The sequence below is a fragment of the Phascolarctos cinereus genome, unplaced genomic scaffold, assembly GCF_003287225.1.
Source record: "Phascolarctos cinereus isolate Bilbo 61053 unplaced genomic scaffold, phaCin_HiC Scaffold_4;HRSCAF=312, whole genome shotgun sequence".
Lineage (NCBI taxonomy): Eukaryota > Metazoa > Chordata > Mammalia > Diprotodontia > Phascolarctidae > Phascolarctos > Phascolarctos cinereus.
In genome coordinates, this window is record NW_027555847.1 from 460,981,576 (window position 1) to 461,000,038 (window position 18,463).

At 37.6% G+C, this 18,463-nt stretch overlaps 1 protein-coding gene across 1 annotated transcript in view; it reads left to right on the forward strand.

The window, feature by feature from the left end:
- Nucleotides 1-213: 213 nt before the first annotated feature.
- Nucleotides 214-18,463, forward strand: part of LACTB2 (lactamase beta 2) — a 43,963-nt gene continuing 25,713 nt past the window's right edge. The window contains exons 1-3 of the mRNA XM_021002097.2: nucleotides 214-488; nucleotides 5,247-5,410; nucleotides 17,615-17,741. Of these exons, the coding sequence (XP_020857756.1) occupies nucleotides 367-488; nucleotides 5,247-5,410; nucleotides 17,615-17,741 (413 nt within the window). The 5' untranslated portion in view covers nucleotides 214-366. The remainder of the gene's footprint in view (nucleotides 489-5,246; nucleotides 5,411-17,614; nucleotides 17,742-18,463) is intronic.

Here is an 18,463-nt window from a genome sequence, read left to right on the forward strand (position 1 = left end):
GTAAAATGAAATACCCACCACCAAAACTCAAAGGGAAAATGAAGAAAATCAGAGCTAGCCCAGAGCTCCCTTTAAAACCACGTGGCCACTCCTAGCTAAACTGCACTGTGGCCCGGCCCCTTCCACTCCCTCCTCCCCTTCCCATTCTCCTCCCCTGGTGGGGGCGGGGAAGGAGGAACTCGCCAGCCAGGGATCACGTGGTATTCCTAGACAGCCAATCGCTGCCCGCTCTGTGCGGCGGCGCGGGAGGAGCCCGGCCTACTCACTGCCTCCGGGCCGGGTCTTCCCGCCCCGGCTGCGGAGAGGCACCGCGCTCCGAGGCTTCTTCAGTTGGGCTCGGTCACCGAGGCTGGGTTGGGGGAAAAGATGACGGCGGTCCTGCCGCGCATCGAGCAGCTGTCCTCCCGGGTGGTGCGTGTCCTGGGCTGTAACCCCGGACCCATGACGCTCCAGGGCACCAACACTTACTTGGTGGGGACCGGCCCCAGGTAACGGCCTCCCAGGCCAAGCTGCTGAGTGAGCTGCGGGGCCGGGGTTTGCTCCCTGCTCCGGCCCCCGCGGGGGAGGGGGTCAGGCCGGGCCGGGGCGCGGGCGTACCCAGGTCGCAGTTATTGCTCAGATGAGACGCAGGGAGCCCCCCCCAACCCCGCAAGTACTTTTAAATGGCGTTGTGGGTTTTGGGGGGGCAGAGGACCCCTCCCCGCTTCTGGCTACTGAGAGAGGGGCAGGGGACACCCCTTTCCAGCTGCTGAGAGGGTGCCCACCCCCCCCGCTTTCAGCTGCTGAGAGGGGTACCTGGGGGACTAATGCCGCCGGAGCAGCGCCCCACTTCCTGCTTCTCTGCGCACTTGGCCTGACCCCCACCTTCTCGGTCGCTGAAAGGGTGCGATCGCGGTGGATCCTTCCTAGGAGGTCCTGCTCCACACCTCCCACCGAGGGCACGATCCTCCGCCTTCCCTAAGATCGGCTCGGTTGTAAACCCCAAAGGTCCGGCGTCAGCCCCGAGGAAAGAGTTGCAGACTCTCCTCTTGTTTTCCTTTGCAAATATCCCTTGTTTCTAAGGATTTTCTCCTTTGTTATTTGTAGGCAGTGCCAGAGTCCCATATTTTGGTTGTGTTGCATTTTTAACTGAGCTTCAAATAAAAGGAATAAATGAGGATTGTAATTAGGGTCATAACGTACTTTCATCAGCATAAAGCCTGATGTTAGAGCAGGTGGTGAGCTCTATCCACGTTAGTTAGAATCCAAGAAAAATGAGGCTTTAGACGAAAAGGTAAGCCGTTCTTCTCTCCACCTTAACAAAGGATCAAAATAAGATGAGAAAAATTCACCAAATTTCAACATCGTCTTACACAAGCTCTCCTTGAACTGTTCTGTCCTGTTCCTGTGGAATCCTGGTGTCCTCATGACAAATAAATTTAATGAATCACTTATTGAAATGACTTACTGTGTGCTTTAGTACTGTGCTAAGGACCCTGAGGTAATGCAATAAAATAATTAAATAGAGGCCCTATTCTTAAAAAAGTTTAAAATCTTAATAGTGTGGCAGCAGTGCCCATACAATCTAAATTATGTGCTTTTCACACAGTAAAGTAGGATGTGATTGAAGTTAGTGAACTGTAAAAATCAGCGTATGATTCTGAGCACCTCTGAGTCCTCAGTGTCTCTTTGATTTTTCCCTTCCTGTCACAATTAGACTTGTGTGACAAATGGAAGGAACTAAAAGAAGGCTAGTTAGAGGGCAGCTAGGTGGCGCAGTGGATTGGGCACCGGCCCTGGATTCTGGACCTGAGTTCAAATGTGATTTCAGACACATGATACTCACTAGCTAGGCAAGTCACTTAACCCTCATTACCTCCCCCTCCCAAAAAAAAAAAAGTCTAACTAAAGGAGAGGATTCCAAAAGGTACAGTGTGATCAAGGAAGCCTTTGCTTGATTCAAGGATACCAAGCAGATACTAGATCTGTATGGTAGTGTGTGTGTAATCTGGAAAATGTGTTTTTATGCTCGTTGCTGTAGGTCGGCATTCTTATTGCTTCATCCCTAGTGTTGGCTTATCATTTCACACCTGTACTGTCTCTTAGCTGGTCTCATTATACCATCTTTCAGCACACTAGTCACTCCATCCTGTATATTACTGTCAGATATTAATTTTCCTAGAGCACAGCTTTTACATGTAAAAGGAACTTTTATATGTAAAAAAAAAAGGTTGCTCAGGAATCTCTGATGGTTTGTTGCAATCTTATGCTCTTTTGAAGCACTAATTATATAATAGACATTCAATAAATACTTATTGATTATGGTAAGAGTTGAATTTTGAAGAGTGAGAATTTGGAATTGGCAGAAAGGAGTGAGTTCAATAAATATTAATGTGCCTTTCTGTGGAAAGCTGTTACGCTGCCTCACCGTGACAAGAGTGGTTTGAGGTTTTTTTGGTTTTGTTTTGTTTTTAAGCAATAATGAATTTCATTCAGTTACAGAACAGGTGTTTATAAAACTTTTGCCATGTGCAATAAACATTGCACTTGGGGAGCTTTTCTTTATTTGTCTAAACATGTAATTTCATCCGTGTAAGGATTTCCCTGTGAGGCAATTCCGTTTACAATGCAGATCAGCAAGACTGCCACAATTTTGAATTGAGTCCTATGTTCACTGAGACTTTAAGTGTTTGCTGTTATGTGAGGGAAGAGACTCAGTGCAAGGAGATACAGAAATGACTATTAATGTTTCCACCTCACACAGAACCAATCACAAACATATGCAAGAAGGCTACTTAAGTTAGGAGTGTAGTTTAGGTAGTGGAATAAAGCAAAATCTAACAAGTATGGCACCAGAACCTTGTTCCTTTTAACTTTAGCTTCTTACCATTAGTGCTAACCAATCACAGATTTTGTATAATAGTTATTTCTTTTTCCTGAGGGAATGACATATTTCCTCTAGATTTTTAAAAAATCCATTGATATAAATTAAAGGATAATTTTAGTTGATATTATGATCATCTCTTTCCTCCTGTAAGTGTGGGGAAATTAAAAAAAAAAATTTAGGCAAAGGAGGTTCAATTTTTTTTTCCCCAAAAGCCATCCTTTGTAACTAGATAATTATTCTTGAAATCCTGACAACAGTATTTCCTTAGGCTTTTTGGCCATATACAGGTCAGTCTGAAGTTTCAGGTGATTCCTATTAACAAAAGGCCTCAAAAGCAGCCAAGGGTGTTGACACGGTTAAAAAAGCAACAAGAATCTCTATTGTTTATCCAAATTAAATTCCTATCCTCCCCTTCAGGTTTCCTTTTTACAGAAGCTACTCAGTCCTAAATACAAAGAGACAGCAAAAAACTGGAATGCTGAATTTAGGGATCCCAGAATATCATAGGAATGTCCATAGGAGGAATAGATCTTAAAATTACCTGTCATACTTGATGCTATCTGCAGAGAAGTAACTGTACAAAGTAAATTAAAAGCATAAACACCTAGATGTTTACTGTATGTCCTAGCATTGGAGCAAATGTGGTAGAAAAAAAAAGCAATTGGAAGAGTATATCCAATATACATACTGTACACCAGAGGGTTCACACATGCAGCTTACAAAACTCTCACATGAAACCAGAAAAAGATTAAATATAACTGGGAAATATTTAACTAAATAAATAAAATAAAAGTTAACATACATATTAAAACAAGTCAATATGTGACTCGCAGGGATCCTTTTGTGCCAATTAGTAGACCCCATTTCTGTTGATACCATTGATGTAGATGACAGTATAACATGATGATACAACAGCATGAGCAAGTCCTATTTATATTAAAGCTTCACTAATTTGAATTTCACTATTTGACGTTTGAGATTATTCCAACAAACTGTTGGAATTTATTTGCTTAGAAAACCTTTTCATAATTCAAGTAATATAAGCAGGATTGTAGGGAATGATTTAAAATTCGAGTGGAAAGGAGAAAAGCTGGTAAGGGAACAAATCTCCTTTAGGGGCATTCATTTATATGTAAAAAGCTTATATTCTAATAAAAGATTTTTAATATCTTCATTAAATTGATTTTTTAAGAATTCTACTAGTCAACACTGTGTTAGACTTTATATTTATAAAGTTACATTCCTGTAATTGACATTTTACTAATTTAAATTTCCTTCAAGTTAATATGAATTTAGTCAGTTTTATTATGTAATCAAGAAAGAATCAAACAATGTGAAATGATAATTGAGAAGGCAACTCTAAACCTCAAATTAAATTTAGAACTAGAGGCTTGAGAAATTAACAAAATTCTACTATTTTAGAAATAGGGGAACTGAGGCCTAAAAAGAGATAACAGTTTCCCTTAATTTGTGGTAGAAAAGGAGATTTTAAAGTAGGACTTAGTAAGAAAGTTCAGAAGCATAAGTGGAAGTATCAAAGAGAAAAATTAACTTTAGTTTGAGTGGGGAAATTTTACCTATCCTATTTCCCATTTCACACCTGAAAATGAAGTTATGGTTCATAACAAGCCTAGTAACTTAGTTACTATACCTAGTGTAGAAGAACAAACTTGTTTAGAGAAGGTATTCAATAAAATCCTTTGGCTTCTGTTGGACACAAGGCTATTGTAAGAGGTCTCTGAGTTCTTTGGTGTTTTTCCTTGAGGTTTGTAAGTCACTTTTCTTGTTATCTCATTTGATACAACAACATTATGAGGTTGTGCTGTTACCCTCATTTTACAGCTAAGGGAAGCTGAACAGAGGTTAAGTGACTTGCCCAGGGACATGCAGGTAGGAGGTGTTTTGAGGCAGGATTTAAGGTTTCCAGAAGCTTAATAATAGTAGCTAGCTTTTATGTAGCATTTTGAAGCTTGCAAAGCACTTTACAAATACCATCTAATAGCTTCTATTTATATAATGCTTACTATGTGCCAGACACTGTGAATGAGGAAATGGGTTAAGAGAGATAAGTCGCTTACCAGGGTCACACAGCTGGCAAGTGTCTGAGATTGTATTTGAGCTCAGATCTTCCTGATGCTAGGTCGTGTGCGCTATCCACTGTACCACCTAGCTACCTCACTACTTGTTTACCTCTCTTATAGCCTTCCAAAACTCAGGGTTACCTGTATGCCATGATAAGTTACTAGAGTAGGATTTTAGTAGAATTTTCCTAAAATTTAGCTTAATTATCTGAAGGGCCAACATGCTACTATTATCTCATACTTCATAATTTTATGTCTATTTCTATTGTTTGATTTCATTATTTAATTTGGCTTTCTAGGAGAATTCTTATTGATGCTGGTGAACCATCAATTCCAGATTATATCAGCTGTTTAAAACAAGCACTGACTGAATTTAACACATCAATCCAAGAAATTGTAGTGACTCACTGGCACATAGATCATACTGGAGGCATATTAGACATATGTAATGGCATCAATACAGGTAAGCAGAAATGTTCATTACTCCTATTAAGAAAACTGGTTTTAAAGGTCTTATTTTAGTAAACTATTAAAGTATTTACTGAGCTTTTCCTGTTTTCATATAACTTCTGCCTGTTAATTATTATTCTTGTTTTAATATAAAAGGAAGAGAAAAAATGCTGTTTACTACTTAAGATCCCCTGCTCCTGTCCCCTTGCAAAAAAGAAAAAGATACCTTTCCACTTAGCATAGGCTAAAGATTTATCACTCTGTGAAGCCTCTCCAAACCTGGTTAGGCTGCTCCTTGGACTACAGGAATACAGGCCTCTTGCACCAGGCCTCTGCTCCTAAGTCTTTCAGTCAGGGTAGAACCTTCCAGAGCTTATATTCAACTAATATAGACTTCAAGAACTTGATGTCACCTTCGTGCCATAATGAGACATCAGAATAGTACATTTGTGAAAAAGATGTACTGTTCCAAGAATAATCTTGGAGTTTGAGCTGAGCTTTAAAGGAAACTAGAGATAATAAGAAGCCAGTAATTAACACTCTTTGGGTGGTCATTCAACCAGCTACAAATCCATCTGGCTTTATTACCATTTGTTACCATTACCATTTGAACCCATTTGTTCATCTTATCCACAAAGATATCATGAAAAATCTTGTCATGTTTTACTGACATCAAAACTTATTACATATAGAGCATTTCCCTGATCTACTAATTTATCAAACTGTGACATGAATATAGTTTGGCATGTCCTCTTAATGAGCCTATGCAGATTCTTCATGATCATCACTTCATTTTGTATTTGCTTACAAATTATCCATTAAATAATATACTCTGGAATGTATCCAGGAATAAATGTTGAATTCTATGTCTATAGTCTTTAGCTTTCTTATTCCCTATTTTAAAAAAGCAAAACACTGGCCTGTCTCTAGCCTTCTAGAACTACTCCCAATTCTCCAGAGTTCCTCAAAGATTATAGGCAGGAGGCAGCTAGGTGGCACAGTGGATAGAACACTGGCCCTGGAGTAAGGAGGACCTGAGTTCAAATTTGGTCTCAGACCAGACACTTGACACTTACTATCTGTGTGACCCTGGGCAAGGCACTTAACCCCAGTTGCCTTGCCAGAAAAAGACAGAAAAACAGAAAGGAAGGAAGGAAGGAAAACTTATTAAAAAAAAAAAGATTATAGACAGCAATTCTGTCATCACTTCTTCAGCTTTTTCATTATGCTGACATACATTCATCTGGGCTGTGACCAGTTCTCATGTAATGTAGCCATGTCAGTCAATAAGCATTTACTAAGTCCTTACTCTCTATCAGACATTGTGCCAAACACTGTGGATACAAATAAAAGCACAAAACCAGCCACTGGCCTAAAGGAGCATACATTCTAAAGGGGGAAATCACATACATATGTCAATATACATGCAAAATATATACAGTTAGATGGAAAGTGATCTGAAAGGGGTTGTGTAGCAGTTGGAGGGAAAGACCTCCTTCAGAAGGCAGGCTTTGAACTCAGTCTTGAAGGAAGCCAAAGAAAATAAGAGGGAAGGAGTAGGGGCAGAGCATTCCAGGCATGAATGATATTCAGTAAAAAAGTGTCATGTTCAACTGCAAGTAGGCCAGTGTGGTTGGATCAGTGGAGAGTATAAAGTATTAGAACACTAGAAGAGTAGGAAGGGGTTAGGTAAAGAATATAATTTATATTTAAGATCATATTTATGATCCTGGAGAAAATAAGGAGCTTATTACTTGGCTGCATTGAGCAGGGAGTTGGGGAGAGACTTGAAGCAGGTAGACCAGTTAAAAGTTTATTGAAGTAGTCCAGGTAAGAAGTAATAAGGGCCCAAACTAGGGCTTTATGACTGAAAAGAATAGGATATATACAAGAGATACTGTGAAGGCAGAAATGACGTGTGGCAACAGATTGGATATGTGTGGTGAGTAAGGAGGAGAGTGAAGAGAAAAGATGACAATGAGATTTCAAGCCTGGGTGACTGGGAAGATGGTGCCCTCAACAGTAATAGGAAAGTTTGGTAAGGGGGAGTTTTGGGGAAGGAGAAGAAAAAACAGGTTATGTTTCAGACATGTTGTCTTAGAGACACCTGTTGTAGGATATCCAAAATGAGACATCTAAGAGGCAATTGGAGATGTAAGACTGGTTCACAAGAGACTAAGTTGGTATGTATAGATCTGGAATCATCTACATAAAAATGAAAATTGAATGAGATCACCAAGTAATACGGTAATAATATTTTTTGTATCCTCAAGGATAAGCGTTTCTCATCACGCCTGGACATATTTCCACTATGGAATTTTCATCTATTGATGTTATCTATCTTTCCTCTGAACACTTTGAAATCTGCTGTCCTTAAACATAGTGCGTCTCAAACTATGCCTAGCATTTTCTCCTCTTTGACAAATTGAGATACTGTGGCCATTTCCCCCCAAAGTTTCTATCATTTCTACCTCAGCAATTAGCTCCTCATTATTATTAAGAATTCAGAGTAAAATTTCCCTTTGTTGGTTTCTACCTTTTTTAACAAAGAATGAAATTATCAAGTTATTAGCTGCTGTACTTGTGGTGTAGAATAGAAGTTCCAATGGATGTCTGGATAATTGAAGAATTCCATCCCTTTGATGTCATGCCTGTTGTCAGGCCTATGATTTGTTTTCCAAACTCCTCATCTATTTTCTCTTTCTATTCAAGTTGTCTGTAGTGTATTCCAACAATAAAGTTACTACTACTTCTCTCCTTACTGCTCTCACCCCAGGATTCTCTTACCATGTTTTCCTTTTCTGTTTCCTGATTTTCTTACATGAGTCTACCTTCTTAATATATGACTGTTCCCTCCTTATTCTTTCTTGTTTGTTTTGAATAAGGTTATATCCATTGAGGGCCATATTCTAATCATACTTCAGTGATGCCTGTGAAGGCACTTCTGCCTCCTGGTGTTAGGACCTCTAGCTCTCTTGCTTGTCACCTAAATTTTGTGTGTTTGTGTACAGATTTTGGAGCCTTGTGTTTTACTAATGGCTCATTTCTTAGATTCTTGTCTCCTGTGACCTTTCAGGTATCTGAACTGTTATTCTTCCTGCACTGTAGCTGTTATGTTTGGTATCTACTTTGTTGGAGATGTAAAAGTAGTTTTCTTCCTCTTCCATTTCAATTAAAGTCCTTTTGATTATATTTGAAAAACATCAGAAAAATACATTCTTAACAGCTTTTATTAGGTACTTCCTGGCCAAGAGACCCATTATTCCTATGTACTATAAATCCAACTCCCAGTCTAAGACACCTCTTCTTAGCCATCTGTTTCCTAATTTAGCTTTTTTTCTGTATCCATTGTCTTCCATGGACAGCAGTGAGGGGGAAAAAAACAAACTTGTGTTTCTCTGACCTTTACTTTCTTACCTAAGACTTGATAACCTTTGTCATTGCTTTTTAGATTCCTTCTGGTACTTTGGTTTATGCCCACATGAATCACCATAAGTGGTTAGTAGCCATCTGTTTTAACAAGTCGGGAGTTCTTCATTATGTCTGGGGCCGGGGCATACACACCCCAGAAAGACTGTAGCCTCTTTATTGTTACTAAGTCAGTAAGTGCTCCCTTAGCAAGGAATCACCTATCAGTATTACAGTTCTCTTTTTCCTCTAACCCTTACTGGATAACCTATTTCTGAAGCCTTCTGTGACTCTTATTTTATCATTTATTTGGTGGAGCACAAGAAACTATTTCTTCCTCAAAGCCATCTAGTTCCCTTCTCTTTAGGAAGAAGTTCACGTTGTTTTTAGCTTCAAGTGTATAGTACTCCTTCCCATCTACTGTGTGACAGTCACTTACTCTCCAACCTCATAGCACAGGTCGGGTTTGCCTTTGCCACTTCAGTTCCTCCATCTGTTGCTTCTGCCTCCACTTTCCCCCACTGAAGTCCTTCAAAATATCTTCTTGACCTGCACTTTATTCCCATTGCTACTGCTTTAGACCAGAACATCATCATCTCACACCTTAGTTTCTATATTAGTCACCTTTCTGATGTCCCTGTCTCCAATTTTTCCCTTCTTTAATCCATTCTGTATTCTGCAGCCAGATTAAGCTTCCTAAAATACATCTTTCTACATGTTATTCTCTTATTCAAGAATCATGATACTATGGAAAGAGCACTGAACTTGGAGTCATGGAACCAAGTTTCAAAACCCAGCTTTGCCACCTACTTACTACTAACTGTTGGACTTTAGACAAGTCATTTTACATCTCTAGGCTTCAGCTTCCTCACCCATAAAATTAGGTATGAACTAGATGGCCTTTTAAGATTCTTCTACATTTAGATCTCTGATCCCATGATCACAATTATCTATAAAATCAGTTTCAACTGCTTCTGCCATTCAGGGGTCTCCAATAATAGTAGCTCCATTTTATATATCCAATCTTGTATTCTACTACTCCCCAAAACAAAATTTCTGCTTTGGACAAGCTGATTTCTTTAGTGTCTTCTACATATTCCGTGCTTATTCTTCAATTAATCAAATATTTATTGAGCACTTACTACATGCTGTGCATTGTACTAGACACTAGTGTTAAAATGGTGAAACAAGATAGTCTTGGGGCAGCTAAGTGGCACAATGGATAGAGCTCTGGCCTTAGAGTCAAGAGGACGTGAGTTCAAATCGGGTCTCAGACACATGACACTAGCTGTGTGACCCTGATTGCCTCACCAAAAAAAAAAAAAAGATAGTCTTTACTTACAAAGCATTTACAGTAGGATAAGATCAAGTACATATGCAAGAGAGATTCAAAAACAGTAAAGAGGAAGAGGTCATTTGCTACTGGGGGGATCAGGGAAGGTTTTTTTCCTCTTTTAAATTTAATTTTATTTTCAATTTCAGATGCTCTCCATTCTATCCCCTCCTCCCCTACCCACTGAGAAGTCACAAAAAATAAAGCTCATTACAAATATGTATAGTTATGCAAAATAAATTCCTGCATTATCCATATCCAAAAAAGGAGGGGAGGGGATTATGCTTCACTTTGTACTCTTGAGTCCATCAGCTCTCTATCTGGAAGTAGATAAGCATGTTTCATCATGGGTCCTTTGGAATTGTGATTGGTCAGTTGTGATGATTAGTTCCTAAGTCTTTCAAAACTTGTTATCTTTACAATATTTCTGTTATTATATAAATTGTTCTCCAGTTTGTGTTTACTTCACATTTCATACAAGACTTTTCTGAAATCATCCCCTTCATCATTCATACAGCATAATTCCATCACATTCATATTCATACATCATATCCATATTCAGTTTCCAGCTCTTTGCCACTACAAAAGGAACTACTAGAAATATTTTTGTATTTATGGATTCTTTCCCTTTTTCTTTGGGATATAGACATTGTAGCAGAATCACTGGGTCAAAGGGTATACACAGTTTTTGATTTTTGGTGCACAATTCCAAATTGCTTTCCAGAATGAGGAGACTAGTTCATAGCTCTACCAACAGTGCATTAGTATATGTTTTCCTGCAACCCCTCCTTCATATCATTTTTCTTTTTTGTCATCTTAGCCACTCTGATGGATGTAAGGTAGACCCTGAGAATTGTTTTAATTTGATTTCTCTATTAGTGATTTAGAATATTTTCTCACATGACTATTGATAGCTTGGCTTTCTTGCTCTGAAAATTGCTTGTTCATATCCTTTGGCCATTTATCATTTGGGGAATGGCTCTTTTTCTTGTAAACTTGACTCACTTCCCTACATATCTTAGAAATAAGAGTTTTATCTGAGAGTCTTGCTGCAAAGATATTTTTCCCCCAGTTTTCTGTTTTTCTTCTAATTTTAGCTGCATTGGGTTTGATTGTGCAAGATCTTTTTAATTTTTATCTAATCAAAATTATATTTTATCTCCTGTGAACCTCTCTAGTTTTTGTTTGGTTAAGAACTCTTTGCCTATCCATAGTTCTAACAGGTAATTTCTTCTGTGTTCCACTGATTTTCTTATAATACCACCATCATGTCTAAATCATGTACCCATTTTGAGCTTATCATGGTAGATGGTGTGAGATGTTGGCCTATACCTAGTTTCTGTAAGACTTCTTTCTAGTTTTCCCTACAGTTTTTGTTGAATAGTGGATTCTTGCCCCAGTAGTTGGTGATCTTTGGGTTTATCAAAAACTAGGTTACTATGCTCATTTTCTTCTATATATTATGTACTCAATTTGTTCCACTGATAAACATTTCTGTTTCTTACCCAGTATCAAATTGTTTTCATTATTATTATAATTCAAGATCTGATACTGATAACCCTACCTTCTCTTTTTTTTCCCATTGTTTCTCTTGCTATTCTTGACCTTTTGTTCCTCCACGTGAATTTTGTTATTTTTTTCTATAAAGTAATTCACTTGTAGTTTGGAATGGCACTGAATACATAAGTTAATTTAGGTAGTATTATCATTTTTATTATATTGGTTCAGCCTACCCATGATCAATTAACATTTCTCTAGGTTTTTTTAGATCTGTCTTTATTTGTGTGAAGAGTATTCTTTAGTTCCTATGTATGTCTTTACTGGTAGACTACCTAGTATTTCATACTGTACTATATGTTATTATTTTAAATGAAATTTCTCATTCTTTTTTCTCCCAGGTAGGTTTTGTTGGTAATATACAGAAATACAGGGGCAGCTAGGTGGTACAGTGGATAGAGCACCAGTCCTGGATTCAGGAGAACCTGAGTTCAAATCCAGCCTCAGACACATAACAATTATTAGCTGTGTGACCCTGGGCAAGTCACTTAACCCCATTGCCTAGCCAAAAACAAGAAAAAAGAAAAGAAATACAGATGATTTGTATGGGTTTATTTTATATCTTTCAACTTTGCTGACGTTAGTTTATTCAGTTAGGTTTTTAGTAAACTCTCTAGGGTTCACTAAGTAAACCATCATATTATCTGCAAAAAGACATAGTTTTATTTCCTAAGCTTATTCTTTCCATCTTTTCTTTCTTGTATTATTTCTATAGGCAACTTTCTTATTACAATATTGAATATTAATGATGATAATAAATCCTTGCTTCACAAACCCTGATTTTACTGGTAAAGCTTCCAGCTTACCTTTATTACATATAATGCTAGCTCTTGGTTTTAGATAAATACAATTTATCATTTTAAGCAAAGCTCCATTTATTCCTATGCTTTCTAGTGTTTTTAGCAGGAATGGGTGTTATATTTTCTCAGAAAGTTTTTTCTGTATCCAGGGAAATGATCATATGATTTTTTGTTGGTTTAATTATTAATATAGTCAGTTATACAATAATTTTCCTAATATCGAACCAGCCCTGCACTCCTGTTATAAATCCAGCCTAGTCATAGTTTGTGTTCTTTGTGATACATTGCTGTAGTCTCCTTGCTTATATTTTCCCCATTTGGTATATATATCTTTAGTATTGGTATTAATTCACTGTCTATGGTACGTTTTAGCAAAATGTAGTTTTCCTGCTTATCTCTTAATTAGATCTGTTTTTGCTTTTTCTTTGTCTGAGATCATGATTGCTGCTCCTGCCTTTATTACCTCAGATAAGGCATAATAGGTTCTACTCCAGTGCTTTATTTTAACTCTATGTGTCTCTTTCTTTTTTTGTTTATTCATTTTTTATCTTTGTATTATTTATTTTGAACATTCTTTTGTTTCAAAATTTTGAGTTCCAAACTATCTCTTTCCTTCCCTTACTCACTGAGAAGGCAAGCAAAATGATATCAATTATACATGTGAGATTATGCAGAACATATTTCCATATTATACATATTAGGAAAAAAAACAAGAAAATTATACTTCAATTTTTATTCAGTTCATTAGTTCTCTCTCTGGAGGTGGATAGCATTTTTCATCATAAGTCCTTTGGAATCATCTTGGATCATTGTATTGATCAGAGCAGCCAAGTCATTAACAATTGATCATCATTACATCATTGCTGTTAACTGTCAGTATATCTTGGTTCTTCTCATTTCACTTTGCATCAGTTCATGTAGTTCTTGCAATGTTTTTTTTTTCTGACATTACCTCGCCTCTTCATTTCTTAAGGCACAATAGTACTCCATCACAATCACATACCACAACTTATTCAGCTGTTCCCCAATTGATGAGCATCCCCTTAATTTCTAAATCTTTGCCACCACAAAAAGAGCTGCTATAAATATTTTTGTACGTATAGATCATTTTCCTTTTTCTTTAATCTCTTTGGGGTACAGACTTACTAGTAGCATTGCTGGGTCAAAGATGTATGCACAGCTTTATAGCCCTTTGGACATAGTTCCAAATTGTTCTCCAGAATGATTGGACTAGTTCTGTGTGTCTCTTTCAGTTCCAAATGTGTTTCTTGTAAATAACATATTGTTGGATTTTGGTTTTAATCCATTCTGCTAATCCAATCTGATTTATAGGTAAATTCATCCCATTTATATTTACTGTAATGTGATTGTTAACTGTGTTTCTCTACATACTATTCTTTTTTGCTTATCTATCTCTTTTTTTCCCCAGTCCCCCTCTTTAAGCGTCTGTTTTTATTCTGACTGATTTCTCCTTTAATCTGGTCTCCCTTTTATTCTGCTCTTTCCCTTTAGCCCAGTTTTTCCTGTTTGCCTGTTGGGTAAGATGTGTTTCTCTGTTTGTGTGTATATGTGTTTTCTTCCTTCCTTTAACTAGTTTTTATGCAAGTGAGGTTCAAGTATCATCTGTTCTCCCTGCCATTACCCATCTCCTTGTTGCATAAACTCCCCCCCGTTACCCTCTTCTTGTTGCATAAACTGCTTTTTGCGCACACCATTTATGTGAGAAATAGAATAGAATAGAAAAATTATTCTATTCTAACTCTCTCCTTCTTCTCCCAGTGTATTTCTCTTCCCCACTCATTCCATTCCTTTTTTTTTTCCAGATCATCCAAATACAACATCCATGTCCTCTGTCTAATTACACACCCTCAGTGACCTCTGGTGTTGATAAAGTTCTGAGAGGCTGTATATATTATCTCCCCATATAAGAATGTAAACAGTTTAACCTTATTTAGTCCCTCTTGATTTCTCTCATGTTTCTTTTGACTCCTTTGTGTGTCACGTTTTCTACCCAACTCTGGTCTTTTCATCAGAACTGTTGGAAGAGCTCTGTTTTGTTAATGTTCCATTTTTTTCCCTTGTAGGATTATGCTCAGTTTTGGTGGGTGGGTTATTCTTGGTTGTAAGTCTAGATCCTTTGCCTTCTAGAATCTCATTCCAAGGTCTCCACTTATTTATTGCAGTGGATGCTAAATCTTGTGTTATTCTGACTGTTTCTATGGAACTTGAATACTTTCTAGCTACTTGCAGTATTTTCTCCTTGAAATCTGGATTTTGACTACAACATTCCTGGGAATTTTCTTTTGGGGATCTCTTTTAGGAGGTGACTGGTGGATTCTTTTAATTTCTGTTTTTCCCTCTAGGGCTGAGATATCTAGACAGTTCTATGGTTTCTTGAAATATTATTTCTAGGCTCTTTTTTTTTTGTTTATGGCTTTTAAGTAGTCCAGTGATTATAAAATTATCACTCCTCAATCTATCTTCCATGTCAGTTGTTTTTCCTATAAGATATTTCACATTTTCTTCTATTTTTTTTTCAGTCTTTTGACTTTGCTTCATTATTTCTCGATGCCTCATGGAATCATTAGCTTCCATTTGACCATTTGTAGTTTTCAAAGAGTTATTTTCTTTGGTAAGGTTTTGTACTTCTTTTTCCAAGCTATTAGCTCTCTTTTCATATCTTTCTTCCTTAGCCCTTGTGTCTTTTCTCCATTCTTTTCTCCACTGCTCTCACTTGATTTTTAAAATCATCATTTAGTTCCTTCTTTAACTCTTCTAGGAATTCATGTTGGACTTATGTCCAAGCTGCATTTGTAAATTTTTTTTTGGTTGTTTTATTCCTTTCTTTGTTTATATCTTGAGCTTCTTTATCACCATAATAGCTCTTTATGGTGTTATTCTTTTTTTGATTACTTATTTATCAAACCTACATCTTGACTTTGGACTTTATGTTACTGCTGGGCTTTGTACAGTTCTGGGTGTAGAAGGGTGTCAGTCCTGAGCTTCTGTCTTCTTATAAACTTTTTCTGCTTTCGAAGCTCTGTCTGGGGACCTACAAGCTTTTGATACTTCCAAAGTGGTATTTTCTGGAGAAAGGTCTGTTTACTGCCCTCTTGGTCTGAGTTCTGCCAGTACCTGACCCAGGTTTGAATCTATTAGCTTGTTTCTGGTTGGGAATTTCAGCTGATTGCTTTTCAACTCAGCCACTATTGTCCTGCTGGTAGTCTTTGCCAATTCAGAGTAATTGAACTACCATCCCCTCTTTGTTCTGGGATGCTGTGTCCCACTCTTGGGCTCAGAGACACACAACTACCACGTGCCTCTAGGTACTTGTTCTGTGGTCAGTCACAGACAGGGCCAGCACTCACAATTATTCCTTTCTGCCCTGGATCTATGACCTAGCACTGTGTGGTACATAACAGTGCTGCCAGAAAGCACCTGTTCCTATCCCCAGAGGTAGTAAAAGTGGGAATTAATTTGAGGGAAAGAGGCTGCAGAGATAGTAACTCTGTGTGTGTGTGTGTGTGTGTGTGTGTGTGTGTGTGTGTGTGTGTGTGTGTACTACTTAAACAGACTATATGCTTTTGAAAGCACAGTGTTTGTATTTCTCTGTTGTCCCAAACAATTCACTCAAATGCTTATGGATTAATTGATTCCTTTTATTTTTAACCATTGGACAGAGAAGAGTTAGCATAGTCCTACTTGTCATAGAACTGACATTTAAATAGAGCTTTTTAAGGTTTGCAGAGTGCTTTAAAGGCATTATCATATTTGATCTGATTGGAGTTGATCTTCATAATAATTCTGTGGTATAGACATTAAATATTATGAGGCTTACAAAGGTTGTGACTTTTTCAAGATCATGCAGCTAATAAATTTTTAAAGTGGGATTCAAATCCAGCCCTCCCTAACTCCAAGTCCAACATTATATCTGTTAAACCACATTACAGCTCAGTTGTCCAGTGTTAGCACCACCTTGATGTCTTTCCTTCGAAATTCAGGACAGGGAAAACCTTTGTTTCTTCAACCTTTTAATATGGTAACCCACTTAATACTAGATCTCTTTCACCTATGTATAGGTATCAACATTTTATTAGAGATTTACAAACACTATTCCTGAGGTTCTATATTACTATCTCATCATCAATACCTAGAAATTTGTTTTGTTTTGGTTTTGGAGGCAATCAGAGTTAAGTAACTTGCCCAGGGTCACACAACTAGTAAGTGTGTGAGCCTAGATTTGAACTCAGGTCCTCCTGACTCCAGGGCTGGTGCTCTATCCACTGTGCCATCTATCTATCCCCATACCTAGAAGTTTTCAAAGCTAAGACTTGAGAAGACTATTTCTTGAATTTTATGTTAACAAAAGGGAATTTATTTATATATGTGTATATATAGAGTGGCTTAGAAAATGTAGAGTTCCTCTGGGCAAAGTATCTGTAAGATTCAAGAAGCAAATAGCATTCCAAACACTCGATGCTGTATACAGAGTTGAATCTAAGAGTTTCTGCATCTAAGGTACCTAAATACCACAAAACACATTTAGGGCAAGCTCACCTTCAGTTGGCAAGGATGATGCAGAGTTATTACTGAGAGAGGATAGAGTGGAGCAGATGAGCTTTGCTTCATCTCAAAATCTAATAGCCTATTTTGAAAATTATTTTTGCCAGGGGCAGCTAGGTGATGCAGTGAATAGAGCTGTGGCCTTGGAGTCAGGAGGACCTGAGTTCAAATCTAGCCTCAGACACTTAACACTTACTAGTTGTGTGACCCTAAGCAAGTCACTTCACCCCAAATGCCTCACCAAAAAGCAAAAATAAAAAATAAAAAATTTTATTTTTGCCGACTGGGTACTAAGCTCTATTATTTTTTTGCTGCAAAACTATAAGTATTATTGGTGCCCTCTAAATTCAGTGCTCCATGAGAAAATTCTGGTTGCCTCATTCTAGGTTTTGTCTCTGGCATAGTATCTCCTGTTTTCCTGGGTCTCTATCACTTCCTTGGAATGTAAGGAAGTAGCCTTTTCCTTCTGATAACTGCAAGTATCCCCACCCTGAGTGCCCTCTAAAGTATATAACTTTGAATTTTTTTTAATATGACTTATGTATTTTGTGACCAGGCACCGCATATTGCATTAAAAAGCTTCCACGCAATCCCTTCAAGGAAGAAGTTATAGGAGAGGAAGAGCAAAAATATGTTTATGTGAAAGATGGAGATGTTATTAATACAGAAGGAGCCACTCTCAGGTAAATACTTGACTGTGTGTGAGTTGTTTAAAAATCACATTCTACCCAAGGACAACGAAAACCTTATCAAAGCCAAGTTCTATCCACCTACTTTATACAGATCTACAATTCTATAATCTGTTGTGCAGAAAAGTAAAGTTGAATTAATGAGTACCTCTCTCTTCTAGTCCAGTGTTCTTCCAACTATATGAATCACAAAATGTGGTTTAGTAGGATCTTCCAAGGGATTATGGGTGGGTTTCTTATAATTATTTTCTTAACATACTAATGTTGATGCTTTTATTTCTCACATGAAATAGTCATGTACTGATTCTGAATAAAAAATAGACATTACTTTGATGATAAGGCAGTATATTGGGCTGTTCAGGCTGAGCCTAATACTGTACCTGCATCATGACAGGATCCATATATTTGAGTCCTGGTCTTCAGTTTTGCAGGTTCAGAAACTCAAATTTATTTTAACCATTATAAGTCACAGCATGACTTAACCTAGGTTAATCAAACTCAAAATCAATCAGGCTATATAACCTAAACTTTTTATTAATTTTCATTTAAAAATAAAGCTACTAAGTAGACTGGAATATTGGGGTAGGATGGTCAATGCATTTATTTCGTAGTAGGAAGGTCCTCCTAGGAAAACCAAATCAGTATCAGAAAGTTGCTTCCTGAACATAGAATCAGGGCAGAAACAGACATATGACAGTTTAGGACCATCTCATGGA